The sequence below is a fragment of the Perissodus microlepis genome, chromosome 11, assembly GCF_051167445.1.
Source record: "Perissodus microlepis isolate ML-2025 ecotype Zambia chromosome 11, ASM5116744v1, whole genome shotgun sequence".
Lineage (NCBI taxonomy): Eukaryota > Metazoa > Chordata > Actinopteri > Cichliformes > Cichlidae > Perissodus > Perissodus microlepis.
In genome coordinates, this window is record NC_140471.1 from 21,044,909 (window position 1) to 21,063,437 (window position 18,529).

The following is an 18,529-nucleotide window of genomic DNA, read 5'->3' on the forward strand; positions in this document are numbered from 1 at the left end:
AGCTTCTCTTCTCTGTCTTTTTTAGGTGAACCATGTGGCCCAAGCGAGCTTTCAAGTTGACGCTTTTGGTCGGAGTTTCATTTTGGATGTGGAACTGAATCAGTGAGTATTTCATTATTAAATCTGTCTGTCTGGCTTTGTTTGTCTGTGTGTCTGTGCTTGTATGTCACTGTGCCTGTCTGGGTTTCTACTGGGCGCTCCGCTCACAGTCCAAAGACAGGTTTAGGTTAATTAGCGATTCTTAATTGGCCGTGGATGTTCTCTCTTTGTTGGTCCAGTTCCAGCACATCCCTAAGTTGGAGAGGCAAAAAAACCCAAACAAAACTGGACACGTGGATGCATCTTGTGAAAGCAAAGGTTGCCTCATTTTCCAGGAAAAGACTGTAGTGTGAGCTTGCTTGTTGAAATAACTGCTTCAGGTGTCAAACTTGTATTTCTCAGTGCCTCTTGTTCTTGTTTAGCATGAATCCCCCCGAGTGCATGTTGCACATTAAACTAGTGATGACTTCAGTGTTTAAGTGAAGTAGGTCACTGTGGTGCTGCAGTGCTGTTTATTACCTGTTTTAGGGAATGCACATAACTGTACCACAGCGGCTGCTCTGTGGATAAATGCATACAGTGTGTGTGTGTGTGTGTTAGCGTGTTTGGAACCGGTCAGTTGTGTGTGTGATATAGAGGTTCCATCATAATAGGAAGTGATTTACAGTAAAGGCTCGAGCACAGCCCTGTCAGACACTAATATTGATCACAGCTGTGCTGATGGAAAGTAAGCTCCTCTCTCTCTCTCCAGCTCTTCTTCTGTTTCCACAGCTTTCACATTTTAGTGTCATCCTCTCTAAACCTTTCCCTGTTCTTGTTTTGCTTTGGCTCCAGTCTGACACTTTTACAGTCCATGTTTGTCTCATTTATCCCAAAAGCTTGTGAACTTGGCATGCGCATACAGTGAAGCTGCCTACTCATCACAGCGGAAGTCACTCTCTTGCTGAGTAAAATGTTACATCAGAGGAATTCCCAGGTTTAGAGGATAGCCTGCAACTCCCTGAGTGACATGTTGGCCGGTTATGGGTGCATGCATACACGTACGCATGTATGTTTGCACTGTTTAATGCAGACTGCTATCCTTCTTTATACAGGCAGGGTTATAAAGGTAACGAAATAAGTGAAAAGAGAAAAACGCAATAATGACACGAACAGGCGGTTTGCAGTTTGAAGGAACAACGGTGACAAACAGGAAGTAAACATGACACAGTTGGAGTCATGTGCATCAAGAGTGATTTCAGCAGGAGTGGAGAGAGATACGGTGTCAGATCCTCTGGTTTAGCGCTAAAGGACTCAGCATCCAGCCTTCTTATGATAAGATTAACATGGAGTGCTATAAAAAAGTAGGCATATGGATAAATGAGTATAAAAGAGGGGTGTTTAGGAAGGTTCAGGGCCTCTAGGGCTGAGAGCAACATTGGAAGAAGGGAGTTCACATTATTAGCAGGATAAATTATTTGGATGCAGCCAGTTAGAGGTAGGCGAGTCTCCTCACCCTCACCTTCAATCAGGTTCTGCATTGCCTGTTGGGGTATGCCCCTTAGAATCTGAACCTTGGAGAGCCGATCCAGACTTCCTGTACGGAGATAACTGGTTGATCCACACAGAGAGCCGTACAGCTGTGTGCAGCTGTTCCAGATCTGTTACACCCAATAATAGTAAGAGACTGAGATCAGTACGATCGAGCATCACGTTGTCTTTTTTTATCCTTCGACAGAAATGAAATGATTTTTTAGGGAACATATTAGAATGTATTAAAAATATAAATTAACTGATAATCAGTTAATTCCTTTAATCACGTTCGGAATAAAAACATTTAACATTCCTATTTGAATTTCCTCCTTTGTGAAGGTGAACTTTTGCAAACTCTTAGCTGCAAATTTTTTTAATTCATGATGATTTTTTATGATAACGTTATTTTAAAAAGAACAGTGAGGACACTTAATCGATAATTGATTTGTAAAAATTTTAAATTCTTATTGACGATTAAGAATTTTATTTCAATTGAATATCTTTGAGTTTTTAAGCTGTTGGTGGAACAAGAAATAAGTTGTTGCTATGCATGTTTGCATCTTTGTCCCAGTGCCAGCTGTCTTCATTCATGAAGGAAGAGCTTCAGTTTCCCTCTCCGTCTCACCTGAGACCTCCTCTTCCAAGTCTCGTCTCCCTCCTGTCTACTGTCACTCCTCTGTGAACTGATCCCCTGCATGACAGCCACACTGGTTTTGTTTACAGATAACTTTCATCCCAGACAGAATAAACCCAGTTGATATGTGAGTGGGTGCAGGAGTGGGAGCTTTTTTAGCTGAATGAGCCAACACTGGTTTTTGGCTCCCTGTAACAAAGCCTCGTTCTCTCAGTTTGATCAATGAGTGCTGTGCATTTTTCTGTGTTTAGCTGTTGCCATGAGCAATCAAGAGTGGTGGGATTTCCCCCCCCCCAGTTTTCACTGTCGACTGTGTCTCAAGTGCTACATTACATGTTATTATCATCGTTTTTCTTTCTGTGCCTGGAGTTAATGCTTTGCTGATAGACTGTGAATAATAGAGGAGCGTGGGTGTTTTGTTATAAAATCATATGCCTTATGCTTTTTAGACACACGTTGGATACTATATGTATTTTTTTTAGTCTAGTCCTCTTAATGTCAGATGGAAAAAAAGCATGATTGGAGATGCCATGTGAGATGAGTTGCTCTGTAGGTGACTGTGTTGCTTTTATCTTTAGTTTAATGTCCTGACAAATTCTAGATTCATGGCATTTGTGATCCTCTCCCTTGCTTTTGGTGATCCCCTGACTTTCTGCCTACATCCATCACATCACTGATAAATACCAGATGATGTTTTCACCTCAGTTTTATTACACACACAGTATACACTGATCAACCACAACAATAATAACCTTCATCTTGTTACAATACAATGTTCTTTTGGGTCACACCAACCATCTAAACATGATCAAGTGCTCACCCCACCTCATAGCAGTGATACTCACTGATGGTAGCAGTCTCAGCCAGCACCTCTGAGAGTGCAAGACGCAGAGCAGGCCTCAAACTCTCAACATCCCAGGCGAGATGTCCATCTGTGGAATCGTTCGAAACAAAGACTGATCCACAGAGACCCCTCCTGGCAACCCTCCAGACCCAAAACGCAACCCACATCCCGGTGTTACACCCTACAGCAGACCCGTGTCCGTGCTCTGGTGGGCTGTATTTTTTTGTTTGATTTGTTTTTAATGATAGAGACCAACACTATATATAGTGAGCGATGTTGTTGTGGCTGAGCGGTATGTTTTCAGATGGGACTGATCATCCATCCATCTATCCTGTCATGCATTGATCGTGTTCGTAATCACGACCAGGATCCCATCGCGCACTCTGCAAAAAGGCTTGAAAATGTGTTTCCTGTCACAGAACCTGGATCTAGACATTTTGTTTAGAGAAGAAATGCCCCTCTCTTCTGTGCTCACATGAACTAAATACATAATTGTGTGTGCTTTAGTCTTTGATGCTTTCATCAGTAACATGCCGTATTGACACGAGCCACCCATCTGAACTGTGGCAGTGTATAGAGAGGAAGTCAGGAGGGGGGTTGGTGGGTCATGAGGTCTTTATACCCTTTCTCGGTCTTTGTCTTCCTCCACTCCTGCATCTCAGCAACTGCCTGCAATTTTCCATTCATGGGACAAGAGTAAGCTGAAAATGTGAAAAGGGTTGGGGGTTGTCTCTCTTTTTTCAATCATCCTCATCTTCAACACACACACACACACACACACACACACACACACACACACACACACACACACACACACACACACACACACACACACACACACACAAATTGTCACCCTTGATTGCCCCACACCCACCCTCCACACAGCCCTACCCCTGCTACCTCTTACCCCACCCCTCCCACCTGCTCTTGCTGAATAATAGATGTCGCTATAACATTAAAAGGGGAGTGTGCACAAGACGGCTTCTTTCGTCGTCCATCACGTGAAGAAGGGAAAACATTTAAGCGATATATATTTACACTTCTACGCATGACCCCGACACATGCACCGACTCTGTTTCAGTCCAGCGGCTACAGTATAAAGTTTGATGTTTGGTTATTTTGTGTCATTCATTTTTACGACAACTATAAATCTAACATTATTCATGGACATGTATCACAAGTTGGCAAATGTATGCAACAAAATAAACTGATTAGAGATTAAAAAATCCCCCCCCCCCCAAATAAGTTTATTTATTGATGAATAAGCTGGCAGAATTAAAATATGACACTATGTTAGCATGTTAGTGTGTCTGTCTGACGCATCGCGGAAAATGTGGTCCTGGAAACAACCCTGCAGTACTGCAGTTTCTCCACAAAGGTGGTTTTCAGCACATTAGCAGATGTTTATGTGTGTGTCTGTGGAAACATTTCGCCAGCAAGGGGGTTACACACCTGCAAGAAAAGTCTTATTACACAGTGTTGCGGGTATGGAGGTGAAAAAAAAAAAAAATCAGGGGTGGGTAATTAATTTTCCCAGGGGTCTACATGAGGCCCTGGGACTGTTGTGGAGGGCCACACCAAGAAGCTGAACTCAGTTCTGCTTGATATTAGTTTGATCACTTTATAAACTTGTTGGTGACGCGCTCCACAACAGTACCAGTTTCTCATATGGCCCCTTTGGGAAAATGAATTGCCCACCCTCAGGATTGTTTTTACTAACTTTTAAGCACTCGGGTTAGGCAAAATCTGGTTCTGGCCTTGGAAATGTAAAGAAAAACAATTTGCAGATGGAGAAGATGTAATTTTGAAATGATAAACCTACTTATACAGCGCTTTTCTACTCTATCTGAGTGCTGCTTTAGACAGCGTATCTTATTCCGCCATTTACACAAATTCAAACAAGCACTTTTTTAATGTTTAAGTGCTTTCTACGTAACATTCAGATGCATTTACACTCTTGAACGCATCAGGAGCAATCTGGGCTTCAGTATCTTGCCCAAGGAAGCATTTTGGCAGCCAGGGATCAAATGGGGAGGGTTGCGTCAGGATCAACCAGAATGAGATTTCCCAACCAGATCGATCGGGGGCCAGCAGGGTGCAGGTGGAAATTGTTGTAGTGTTGGCTGAAGATAAAGGAAGAGAAAAGTGTGGATGGAGTTTCAGGATGAAAGTGCGCAGGTGAGAGAAGATGTAGAGGGTTGCAGTGACAGAAGAGGGATAGGGATGCGGTGAAGTGGAGATGGATGATCTGCTGTAGTGACCCATAAAGCGATGGTATTCCTAATGAAGAAGATTATGAATAAACCAGCAGTATATGATGACATTATGACTGCATAAATAAATATAAAGTCATCTTCCTACCTGATTGTGTTCTAAAATTGTAGACACTTCCCATCATGTTTTTCTGATATCAAACATTATAATTACTGTATCGTCAACAAATCTGCAGAGCTGTCACAACATAATGTATGACTACCAGCAGCCAATACCAGCCTGGCTGTGCTAGTGTGTATAGTTACTGTGTGTTTATGTTTGTGTGCCAAAAATAGAGAAAAACTGAAGACACTGAACATATCTGAATCATTTAGTATTCGTGCAGCATGCAGAATATGTACGTATGAAAATATGTGAGTGCAGACAGGAGAGGAGAGCTTCGTACATCCAACTGGGACTGGAGTGTTTCGTAAACTCGCCTGTGTTATGAAATAAGCGGCTGCAGCAGCTTCAAGAGCCGAGGGCTTCTCCTGCTCTTTGTTGACACTGACAGACACTCAAGAGTTTTGTTATTTCTACAACTGTGTCAAGTCTGCTTTTTCTGCATTCAGACAAATTCTTTATGCTAATGCGAGAGGTCAATTACAGGCAGTGCTAAATGCATTATTCATCTGTGTGAAGGCAGTGTGCACCAGGGAGGGCAGTGTTGGGGGGGGGGCTGGAGGCAACAGTGCTCCAGTATAACCACAGAGTCCTTCCAGATAAATGTGTTAGGCAGGGAGCTAACCAAACATCCCGTGGTTCAGTGGTTTGATGAATGAGTGACTACACGTTGGTGCATCTGTACATCAGCAGGATTGTGTGTGTGAAGAGCAATAAGACATGAACTCATAAAAGCTGCAGAGTCTTTGTGTGTATCGTCTCGCTGGGTCTCAGGTGCAGAAGAGGCACGTAAAGTGCGGTCTTAATGAGAGATAACTAAAAAGGATTGAAAGGAATGGTGCTCAGACAGAATGAGAGAGGATCAATACTTAAAAGGGGGAAAATTAGGAAGAATAATACAAAGAGAGAAAGGTACATGACGTGCTCATGCTTTGGTTTATTTTCACCCACTTTTGTTGGTGATTTTAAATTGAATACTAAATTTGATATTTAAACTTAAGCAGAATGATTTATTAATGTTTGCAACAATTTACTGTTATTTATGGAAATTTTAATGCCAAATAAAGGATGTTTTTTTTCATGTTTTTGCACTTGATATTGAAATAAACTCACTGTGCCTGTGTTTAGACAACAGCACAATGTTTGTACACACACCTATGAGCGCTATTTGGGGATTGGGCCCACATACCTCTGGCCCCAGGTGTCTTCTGTGCCGATGTGAGGGAGATTATTAGCCAATAAACCTGAACAAACCAGTTTACTATCTTTTATTTTTTGCAAATAAATTTAATCGAGGCTTGACAAATGTGTTGAATGCTGTTTCTTTCACACATTTTTGCAAATCTGTTTTTGCAAATAATTCCAATCATGCATTCTTGCATCCTTTTGTTGTGATGGTAAGAGGTTTGATCATAAGTTACAGGTGTCAGCACTTGTGCCTTTGTAGTATGTGCTGAATCTCTGTTGTACTTTGGCGCGGTCTGTCCTGTGAAAGAGATTTGGGACTTTGCCGTGATATTGGATGCAAAGTGATTTATATTGTAAGTTAAAGACCCAGCAGTAATACAGAGAGAACCCCAATGATCAGATGACTCTATAAGCAAGGACTTGGCGACAGATGCAAGGACAGAAGGCACACTGAAAGAGAGCCAGAGATTACTAACTAATGATTAAATACAGTCGCAGTGAGTGAAAAGAGTTGAGTGATGAAGAAACACTCAGTGCGTCATGGGAAGCCCCCAGCAGCTTGCACCTATTCCAGCATAACTAAGGGAGAATTCAGGATCACCTGATCCAACCCAAACTATATGCTTTATCAAAAAGGAAAGTTTCAACCCTGATCTTATAATTAGAGAGCATGTCTATCTCCTGAATCCAAACTGGGAGCTTGAAAGCTGAAGGCTCTGCCTCCAATTCTACTTTTAATAACCCTTGAAACCACAAGTAAGCCTACAGTCTGGGAACAAAATGCTTTATTGGGGAAATATGATGCTGTGAGGTCAGATAAAATGGGGCCTGATTATTCAAGACCTGGTATATGAGGAGATAAATAGTAATAATAATAATGCATAAATAACTGTGATCCTTCAGTTTGATTTTTTAAGAAAAGAAGAAAAGGTCCCAGTGAAGTAAATCCGATGAGCATGGTGAGTGGTGAGCTAAGATCTGCACATGTTTTAGGAGCTTGTTGAAATCACAGGGACAGAGTAAGTGCTCATAATGAGACAACCACAGAGCCTTCTAAAAATAACCACAGCTCTGAAGGTGGTCTAGATTTATCTGAGAAGATCCTCTTGAAGGGGAGCTCAGCCAAGTTCAAACAAGCTAACTTTTTAAAAATTATATCTCGATAATTTTTTACAACTCTTTTGCAAATGTTTTTAATATATATTTTTAGCTTAGAGAAGAAAGGAAAACTGAGAGCAAGATCAGAGGGAAGATGCACAGTAAACTGCCTCGATATATGTACCACCTACTCCACCCAGTGAGCTAAACTGGTGGTCTAATACCATGACTATGGAATCCAAGAATAAGATACCAAAGCTAACAAAACGAATTGATTATCCCGTGCAAAAAATTTTGTTTTAAGTCACTAACAGAGAGATGGCAGGTTGTTGTTGTTAAAACATAAAATATTTTGTATAAGTGACGTTGGTTGCTGAGTAGCCTGCTGGAGTTACTGTAAGGTACAACATTAGTTACATTATGCTAGCTTAAGCTAACACAACATTAGCTTAGCTGATTTCACCACAGCTGTGTCAAACAAAATGGTAAAGTATATTTCAGGATAACCCTAGAAGGATATTGTTTTGAATGCTGTGTGATTTTGAGTTTAAATTCACCCACCTTAAATTGTTTAGGCGCTGTCTTTTTTGTGTGTCACTGAATTGAAAGTATTTCCTCCCTTGTCTGAAAACCATGATAGCATCAGTAAGAAAGTACTGCCTTTGTTATTGATGGGCTGGAGCAGGGCTGTGTTGGCAGGTGCATGTTCTTTGCCGTCTTCTTCTTGTTGTTTTCTTTGTTAGATAGAGTAGGCATATTCTAACTTGGTACCTACTAAAAGAAAAACCAAAAGTCTTGTTTTCATTATTTTGACATAGAAAGATCCTGGAAGGCATCATAAGTATCTGTTCTGGTAACATCGCTAGTGCTAATGCCCCCCCTCCTCCTCGTGACCTGGAAGTCCAGGATGTCCACGATGGAGACAAAACTAATTAAAACTCTCCTCCAATGTTATTAATGGTCCAAAACTCCACCGGGTATAACTGAGGTAGAATTTTCCAAACTTATTATTGATTTAACTTTTTAACTGAGTGGCAAAACATGGCATGGTAGTTACTCCTGGGCCTCGGACACTCAGAGTAGCTGTAAATGAACAAAACATGAAGTTTTTACCTTTTTTCCATACTAAAGAGAGATATTTTCCTAAAATGTTGTTCTTTGTATTGATGATTCAGCTGGAAGATTTGCCCATCTAAGTTTTGGCAGCATTTTAAAATGCCAGTTATCTAACAGTGTCTGATTTTTCTTCTAGAACTCTAAACTTTTAAAATATCTCCTTCCTACTTATGCCGGAGAAGCTCAGTGGGAGTAGCTGGTGGGTCTCAGAGTTTTTTTTTTTTTTTTTTACCCGACAATGATCTCTTGTTCACTCAGAGAACAAATAAGTGCATCAAAGTGCCATTGAGACTTTGCGTGACTTTCAGTGGATTTTGTGGCATTTGCCGCTTGATCCCTAAAATGTGAGTAGGCATCGAGTAGCTTGGGAATTATTGCTCTGTGTCTCTGTACTGTGCATGTGCCTGCATGTATGCAATTATTGCTCATCTTTACATCTTCACATTTGTATAATTTAATGATCTCTCATGTCCCGTTCCAGAATAGTCTATCATCCAGCCACAAATCAGATCTCTCCATCCTGATGTTGCTACAACCAGCTTTTCTCCTTTTCCACCTCCATCCTGGTTTCCCCTTTTCTATTCCTGGGCTCTGTAATTTATTACAGAGAGGCGTGATCAGATTTACGGCAAAGTTAATGAGAAAAACACTGAAAGGGGTGTGTGTGTGTGTGTGTGTGTGAGAGAGAGAGAGACAAAGAAAGAAGCAAAGGGAGACATGGATGAGTTTGGAAAGAGGTAAAAGGACAGAGGGAGGTATGAGGGTGTCCTTCATGCACCCTTGAGTTTGTGGGTGGGTTGAGTAAGTGCAGGAGATGGGGAGAGATACGGAGAGCACGCATGATAGAGATAGGTACTTGAAAGGAGTTTCATAAAAAAAAAACCTCCTCTCCTCTCCTCTTCTCTCCTCTCGCCTCAGGCAGAGCTTCTCACTGTGATCCTTGTCAAACCTCTCTCTCTCTCTCTCTTTCTCATACATGCAAGCACTTAAGCTCATAGCTTTAGCTATCACATTGGGGATTATGTTTGTGTGTATGTGTGTATGAGCTAATATAGTGCTCACAGGTAGTATATTACAGATTGTGTTTGCTAAGAGGCTCATTGGCACATCCAGGACTGTGTATTTACAGTCTGTTCTGGCTATGAGGCGGCGAGCATCTGTGCTTGGAGGTGAGCGGGATTAATGTAGGAGAACAAATAGCATCGTGGATGTACATAATAGTAATGCGTGCTGCGGCCGAGGAAGGTGAGGCAGTTTGGAAGTCCTGCAGAGCTTCTGTGCGAATTTGTGAGAAGAGTGAGGAAGATCGAGTCTTTGGAAAGCAATACTTGTTTTCTCTGTTGTGCTTTAAAGCAGTGGTTTTGGTTGCTGTAATAAATTCTTCTATTCAGGGTGGACATTTGGATGTTTTTCTCATACAAAGTCAGCGTGAGTGGTAGCTGGAAACATCTGCAGTCCTTGTATTGAAGGTTTACTTGGTTCTGAGTCAGTTTGACTTATGCAGTTATTTTCAGTTTAGTATAAAAAGAGTAAATGTCAGCTCCATTCATCATTAGGGTTCATGCTTTTGGGAAGATGAATGGCTGTAATATCACAGCATATCACAGTAAGGCGTCCGGTAATTATTGGAATTTATCAGTCTGGACTGAATTGGCAGGCCGATTGACCAGCTGACGCTATCGTGTCTATGCTAAGCTGCCATTTAAAGGACAGGGCTTGTATTGCAGATACCCAAGCATCCTCTTGGTTTATCATCCTTTCTCTCCATATTCACATTATTTATCCCCCAGCCTGCCTCTCCCACCCTTTCATTCCCCCTCTCCTATGCTGGGCCATCTCACTCAGTGTGGAGGATTAGTGAAGACAAAGAGAGATCCTGGAGCCGGCTCTTGTTGAAGACAGAAACAGGAGGTAGACTGTTGTTCTCCCAGCAGGAAAAGATACTAATGCCTCACCAAAGACTATTGTCTCAGATAGCTTACCCATTTTATTCTTTCATGCTGAAGTATGGTTTACTGTCAGGAGATGAACTGCTTAACAAAATTTACCAGCCTACAAAATCCGATGTGTAGATGGAGACCAACATTACCACCAAATACAGACAGAAAATGCAAACACATAAAATCACAGGGTGTATTAAATTGATACACCCTGTGATTTTTGGGGGGGATACACCTTAGTAGTTATTACTACTCAGTCCCAAGTGTGCAGGTCTCCAAAGTCTCTTTGTCTCCATTGTCCTCTCTCTACATGACACGGTGTTCACTAGCCATCCACGTGCTGTCACAGATAGAGCTTTGCATGTTGTCCTTAGTTCCTGCAAAATCCCCAGTCTCTGCATAATTCAGGAGTCAGCTCTGGTTGTCCTGTATGTTGCGTGCTATAGACCTAAGTGCGCAATGATGCCAAGAAAGTGGGAATACTGTATAGCTTTCCATCCTTGTTTATTATATCTACCAAGGAAGTTATGTAACTGTTTTTTAACTGGTTTACAGATTTGCATGAAAACTTTACCAGGAGGGGTACTTTGCCTTTTCTTTTTCTTTAAAGTTTTCAAATAGGGCAGAATTATGCATTTTGAAATATATATTAGTACATGCATTGGAATAAATATCACAGGCTAATGTGGATAAAGACATCCCCCCCTCTCATTTCTTACATGGGTTAAAAGGAATTTCAGTCTTGGCAGCTCTTGTTTGTGAGCATCAGTATTCCCTCTGCAATAAGAGCAGGGGTCCCAGGGAGTCTGCTGGTGGAACTGCAAGCCTGATAAGTGATTGGAGAGTGAATGAATTATAGCCTGGAGACCTGTAATGAGGCCTCAGTGGGAGGCAGGGGTGGGGAGTGGTGGGCAGGTGAAAGCAGCTGCAGCTTTCCCCAAAGAGAACAACCCCGCCTCAGTTTTTTCTTCTTTTTCTTTTTCTTTTGCCTTTTCACATCTTTATTTCTCTTACACACCTTTCCATCTCCCTGCCTCCCCCCTCATGCTTTCTCTTGTGCACTTATCCTTCCTCAGCACTCCCCCATGCTCATTACAGACTCCTGACACAGCACATGTGCCGTCCTTTGTGTGTCCTTATGTGTCCTTTTATTACTGGGTTAAATGTCAAATCCATACATTGAGTCCATTTGATGACAGCAGTGCCTGTATGCTTATGTGTCGCTGTGTCGCTTTATGTGGTTAAATTTGCTGTTTTTCAGTATCTTATTGTGTTTGTGTGTTTTTGGGTGTTGAGTTTATTAAGAAGGTCCTTTTGAAAAGCCTGTGTGAAAGCAGTGAAAAGCCTGGTACCCCAACACTTCTGCCAATCCACTCGCTCACACGCACAAACATTAGTCCTGCCAATCAAGCCTTTTAGTGCTCTTTTTCATCCCAGCGCCACCGCAGTGCTCGGCGACACAGATCGTGAGAGGAATTTTAGACCGCGCAGAAACTTCGTTTATGTGTGCGTGCATGGCTCACCTCAGGAGATTGGACGGGGTTGCCACAGCAGATGTCTTTGCCCAGAGCAACTCACAACAAAAATGCTTTAAAGGAAGGCTGAAGTTTTGATGTGATGGACTCATTGCTTCTCGCTGCTTCAGTCACTTTTTACCTTTGCAAAGGGCCATTTAATGAAGTTGAATAAGCCTTTTTAGAACAACAATTTCCCAACTGAAGCTGCGTCAGTGCTCTTATGTTTCCACTGGTTCAGTGTGTGTGAGTGTTTGATGGAGCGGGGGGTTGGCTGACATTAAAATGTAGAGGGAGATGTGATTGCTATGTAAATGGCTGTTCTAGGTTGGCTATGAAACACCGTGGGCTGTAAGCGAAGCGTCTGTGGCTCTGCCTCCAAAATCTCCTCCAGGGCTGATTGACAGCTGTACGCCAGCTCTTAGACAGATGTTGCTGTGGCAGCAGGGCCAAGAAGACTCTCTTCAATTACAGCTGAGGATAAGCAGACTATTTATAAAAGCAATGAGCTGAGAGGCAGACGCTGAATGAGACGAAAAATGAGCGAAAGCTGTGGTTGCCTGTTTGTACTGTCCCTGTTGCAGGCGCACATCTGGACTGCACAGATACTCTCACGTGCCAGACACAGCACAAATACGGCAACGAGCCACGTTATTAAAAGTGACAGGTGATTGATCATCTCGTTATAATGCAGCGTTTCCCTGGATGCATGTTGATCTTAGGCTGGAACATTGATGCCGATCAAGCACACCTCGTCATGGCAACTGCACTCTCCTCCAGAGGGAGAGAGGGGTGGATTTTCCCTTTACATCCCCCCAAAATATCAGGAACAGCAAAAGGAACATGACAAAGAGGAAAAAGCAGTGACTCAGCCTGTAAAATCCCAGATCCCCCCATTTGTTCAAGCATCTGCGGGATGTGCTGGTGCACGCCTGACAAACACAACCCAGAAAATCTGATGCCAACATCCAACATTCAGGCCACCCCACTGGATCTGATGTTCTGGCAACAAGAAGGAGGGGGCGGGGTACACAATATAAGGTGCATGATTTGGCTGATTTTGTGTGAATAGGTGCATGATTTAGACTACTTAACAAACTAAAAGTAATAAAGGTCTTAAATGGATCTGTTTGTGTTCCTGGCAACGACATCCTCAGCCTTATTTTTACAAACCACATTTCCCTGATCATCATTTACGTTGCGGATTTGCAGCAGAGGGCTAGACCGCATGTAAACAGTTTATTTCTGTCACATTATCTGTTTGATGGCACATAAAGACGTAGCTCTCAGTTACACATTTATACATGCGTGCGCTCATCTTAAGCAGGGGCGGGTGGGGGATCTCTCTACATAAGAGTGTGTCGGTGTGGGGGATGGGGGTGAGGCTGAGTTTGCGTCTTTGTCTGCTCAATAAATTATTTAAATCCCACAACAATTAAAGTTGAAATCTGTTATCGGCATCATCCATTAGGAGCCTGTGTTGGTGCCTTGATGCCTCGCTCGCTTTCCCCCCCGTCAGGGCTCAGCATGGGCCCGGACAAAGATCACAAGCTCTGAATCTTAAACACACATCCCAGCAGAACAAAGGCTAACAGTGCACTCCTGTGACCCGAACACTCTTGAACACGCCAAATGTCTTCATCACGGGAGTGCATGAATATGTTCACGGTGCTGTTTTTTTTTATGTCAAATGTTCACCGTGTCTCCAGAGTCACGGTGTGTTTAATTTGCACTGTGGAGGTTTAGTCTGAGGTGATGTTTGCTCCATGCATGCTCTATTTTTCTTTCCTTTACAGACGTGATGGCTGTGCATGGGATATCTGTTAGGATCCCGAGCGCTCTATTCACACCTTGTGTTCCGTCTCTTTCCCTTCCTTCCGTGCCATTATTCTCTTCTTTCCATTTTATTTCTCCATCCTGTATACCCACACATGTTTTATAGCCATAGCAAACTGCCCATTAGTCATCATAGAAAGCAGCATCATTCCCCTGTGGGTGTGCGCGCAGCTATGTCAGGACTTTTTTCTCAATAAAACAGTATATATGTGTGAGTATCAGCATCAGAAAACTTTTGCTTCCTCGCTGAAAGCTCAGTTAAAATATGAAAAATGCATCTGACTTTAAAACTGAAATCCTTTAGTAAGCATATATATATATATATATATATATATATATGCTTACTAAAGGATTTCAGTTTATTTTTCTGCTTGAAAGAGTAAATTTAGTGTTTTGTCAGAGATCCTGCTGTTTTTGTAAAAGTCCAGAAACTAGGTGGTCCATGAAAAAATGGATATGAATAAATTAGATGCGGGTCTTTAAGCAGCATTATTAAAATTTTACTTGTAAATTGGGGGACAGAATAACAACCACTTGAACTCTGTGGAAGCTCTGAGCTATGCCTGATTTTCCTCCAATTATGACAACCTGTGTCTGTCAGCTCCTCGGAAAATCCCTCATTAACATGCTGACTTATATTTGTTTAATGAAAATAGAGATGTAGATAATAACTCCTGGTTGAGGGAGGAAAGCTGAAGAATGGTGATGTAAGTGACTTTCAGGGAGAGAATGACCTACAAAAGAGACAGTTACAACCAACGTATGCAGAAGATCATCTCTGAATGCACAGCATGTCAAATGTTGACACGAGAAAAGAGAAGCAGAAGGTCTCACTGGGTTCCCGGGAACAGGAAACTGAGGCTACAGTTCACACGGGTTGACCAAAATTAGACGATAAAGATTGGAAAAACTTTGTCTGGTCCGATGAGTCACAAGTTCTGCTTGTGACTTTCATTCGACTGGGTCAGAATGTGGTGTAAACAACATGAAAGCATGGATCCATCCTGCCTTGTATCACCAATTTGGGCTGCTAGTGGTGGTGTAATGATGTGGGGAAGGTTTCCCTGTCAGGCTTTGGGCTGTTTAGCACCAACTGAGCATCATTCAAATACCACAGCTGGTCTGAGTGTTGTTGCTGACCATGTCCATCCCTTAATGACCACAGTGTATATTCTTATCTCTGCTTGCAGCAGAATAACTCACAAAGCTCAAAACTGCATTCAAATGTCTCCCACATTTGATCTATTAATCTCAATTGAATAGAGCACCAAAAGTGGCTCCAACCCAGTACTTGGAAGATCTATCTAATGATTATTAATAACCATATTATTTCACCTGAAGATGCAGTGCCTTACTCTTTCCTCGTGTTTTTCTGCACACTATATATCCAGTGTGAGCTCGTGCATCTTGTATCTTGTAATTAAGTTCCTTCAGTGCTCTTTTCTGTAAGTGTTTATTTTGTCTACCCCCCACTTTTCATTTTATATAAACAGATTGGAGCAGCTCAAGATGGTAATGAGGCTGATTACTGCTGTTGTTTATTGACAGCGTAAAGTGAAACGTGGTGGTGATAATGAGCCCCGACCAAGTGCTTAGAAAAAGCAGCACCAACTTTATTAATTCGAGACAAGAAAATGACACATAGGAAAGTACAACTTACAACTGGAAGTTTGTTGGGTAATTTTAGTGATACAGTCCAAATCTAGCCTGCAGACGTCACTTTATATGAGCAAGACAAAAACATTACAAAAGATTAATCACAATAAAATTGTTCAGTTACAACTGAAACAACAAGAAAAGGTTTCTAGGACTGAGCAGGTGTTCAAAATTATGAATGTGATTTATCTTCTCAGAAACGAATAAATATGTAGGACATTCATGTAGATGCTTCGATACAACAATTTTCCACATAAAGATAAACATAAACTTCAAAGACAAAACAGTATTTGCCCTCTTTCTGATGTTTTTTTTTTTGTTTGTTTGTTTGGGTTTTTTTTGCTGAAAATGCAGATTTTAAATAATGATTTCATGTATTAAATGGCAAACCCCCCCCAACTAGCCAAACAGGGAGGTTCCAGTGTGCAGTTTGTACTTTTGTTGTGTCAAACATGTTTGTGCTCAAACTTTCTGACATATGTTCAGTCTTCCTCTAGGCCCGCCAACCCGAACAAGTCTGTTTTCCACCTACTTGTCTCCTTATTGATGTCTGGTTGTTGACAGGAAGTTGGAGTAGATTGATAGCTCTCTGGATCAGTGCGGTGAGCGGCCTGCTCAAATACTGCATTCTGTTTCAGCTGCACATTTTATGTTGGTTATTGATTAATCCTGCCTGCTTAATTTAGCTGCTACACTTGAAAGTCTACAATACAAGCTCAGTTTAAGAGATTTAAGAGAGATTATCATGCTGAGTCTATCCTCTGAGTACTTTTGCTCTCTCTCTCTGTCTCTCACTATATATATATATATATATATATATATACACATATATATTATATATTTATATATGTGTGTGTGTGTGTGTGTATCATAGATTACTGCTAGCTCTGGCGCTGATCACTAAGTGCATAAAAAACTCCCACACCTTCGTAAACATTTGCCTCTGCGTCCATGTTTAGGTCACATGTGTGTGAAATAAAAGCCTAAAACTTTTAGCTGGAGTATATTTGGAGATAGATGGAGGAAGGTTCATATGCTGCATTGTGTGTGTGTGTGTGTGTGTGTGTGTGTGTGTGTGTGTGTGTGCGTTCACCTGAGCTCATATATCTCTGTCTCAGTCCAGGCCTGCAGTGTGTATCTCCACTGGGATTCTTAGGTCCAGCTCTGCTGAGAAAGCACACGCACTGAGTTCCTCTTATTTATGTCAGTCTTTCTCTTCCTTATGCTCTCACTTTACTTCCTGCCTCCTTTCCATTCTGCCTGCTTTGTTTCCTTTGCTGCTTAATGACCTTCATTTGTCCTTTGCTCCTCTGGTAAAGGCACATGCACACACAAGACAGTTGCAAGAGTGCGGCGTTTGAATAATTATGTTTGTGCGAGTTTGTGTGCTGGAAATAGCCGTGTCCCTGTATGCTGGTCATAATTAGCTGGGCTGGTGCTCTGAAGCTCTGTGCCGCCAAGACAGAATGCAGCTGTAAAACACGAGAATACTCGAATAACTGAGTGACACTTGAAGGAAAATCTTACATTTTCTAACTTTGATTTTTCTCTTTTATTCTTCTGTTTCCAGTGATCTCCTGTCTTCAGGCTACGTGGAGAGGCATTCATCAGAAAACGGGAAGACTGTCATCACCAGTGTAAGATTCTGCAAATCATCTCCCCTCGTGCTCCCTCGCACTTGACATTAAAACCCCAAATTACCCCTGTGATTAAATTCTGCATCTGTTTTTTTGGATAAAGAGCAACTGTGCTGCCATACTTTCCTGTGATGACAGCAGGCAGATGTTTTCAGTGTGAAAAGTTGGATGAAACTACTTTAAATGACCTTTCCAGCGTTAGCAAAGTTAGCAACTAGCTGGTGAACGTACAGAGTGTCAAGGAGTGAAAGTGCTTAAAGAGTAAAAGAACAGAACAAAACCTCATCAGGTCTTCAGAAAACCTCCAGAATAATCCAATAATCATGTTGTTGATCAAGTATTTTCTAAATATCTAAATATTATTTTTAAATATGTTTTTACAAAAATCCAAAATAAAAGAGTACAAATAAGATCCCTTTGGCCAAGGAATGGGAATTGTTAAGAATTTGGCACTTCCGATTCCATTATTGATATCACTTATTGATTCAGTTCCGTATCCATTCTCATTGATTTCTCATTAGCGACTGACATCGCTAATCAGAACATCAAAGACATCACATTCATGCAAAGTAATCTCATGCTGTGGGTCAAACGTTTGTTTGTGTTGGAGGTGTTTCCCTTTGTTGTGATCAGTGTTGGGGTCGTCACTCAGAAAAAGTAATTATTACAGATATCACACCGAACACTTGCAGTACTTTACTTAATTAATCCCAGGAGAAAGTAATTTTATTACAATACTTCTTACATTACTTTTGCTTTTCTCCGTGAAATGACCTGAAAGGCATTGTCTCAGAATTACCATTTACCTATATAAACGTGTAGGCTACAGTCCCACACACCATGTCTGCGCTGTAGACTGCGCTGCTATTTTTCCTCCTCCGGCACACAAACTGAAATCAGCTGATTATAGTGCAAGTGCAAGAACCGCTAAGCGGGGTCAATAAACAAGTGGACTAACAATTCCAAGGAACTGAACTAATGGGAATCAATTTGCTACAAGAATCAGCTCTTGATTCCCATTCCTAGTTTGGAACATTGAAATCTTCCAGGATTCCACCCACGCACACTTGATTATCAGTGATTATCTTCTCCTGCACGTCTGGACCAGTGTCAGAGCCCCTGATCGCTCCCTGTCAGTC

The 18,529-nt window shown here is 41.7% G+C and overlaps 1 protein-coding gene across 2 annotated transcripts in view; it reads left to right on the forward strand.

Annotated features, from left to right (window-relative positions):
- Positions 1–18,529, forward strand: part of adam22 (ADAM metallopeptidase domain 22) — a 67,751-nt gene that overhangs the window by 4,060 nt on the left and 45,162 nt on the right. For both annotated transcript variants that reach the window (XM_084943107.1, XM_084943106.1), the window contains exons 3-4: positions 26–102; positions 17,324–17,390. In XM_084943107.1, coding sequence (XP_084799233.1) covers positions 26–102; positions 17,324–17,390 — 144 coding nt within the window. The remainder of the gene's footprint in view (positions 1–25; positions 103–17,323; positions 17,391–18,529) is intronic.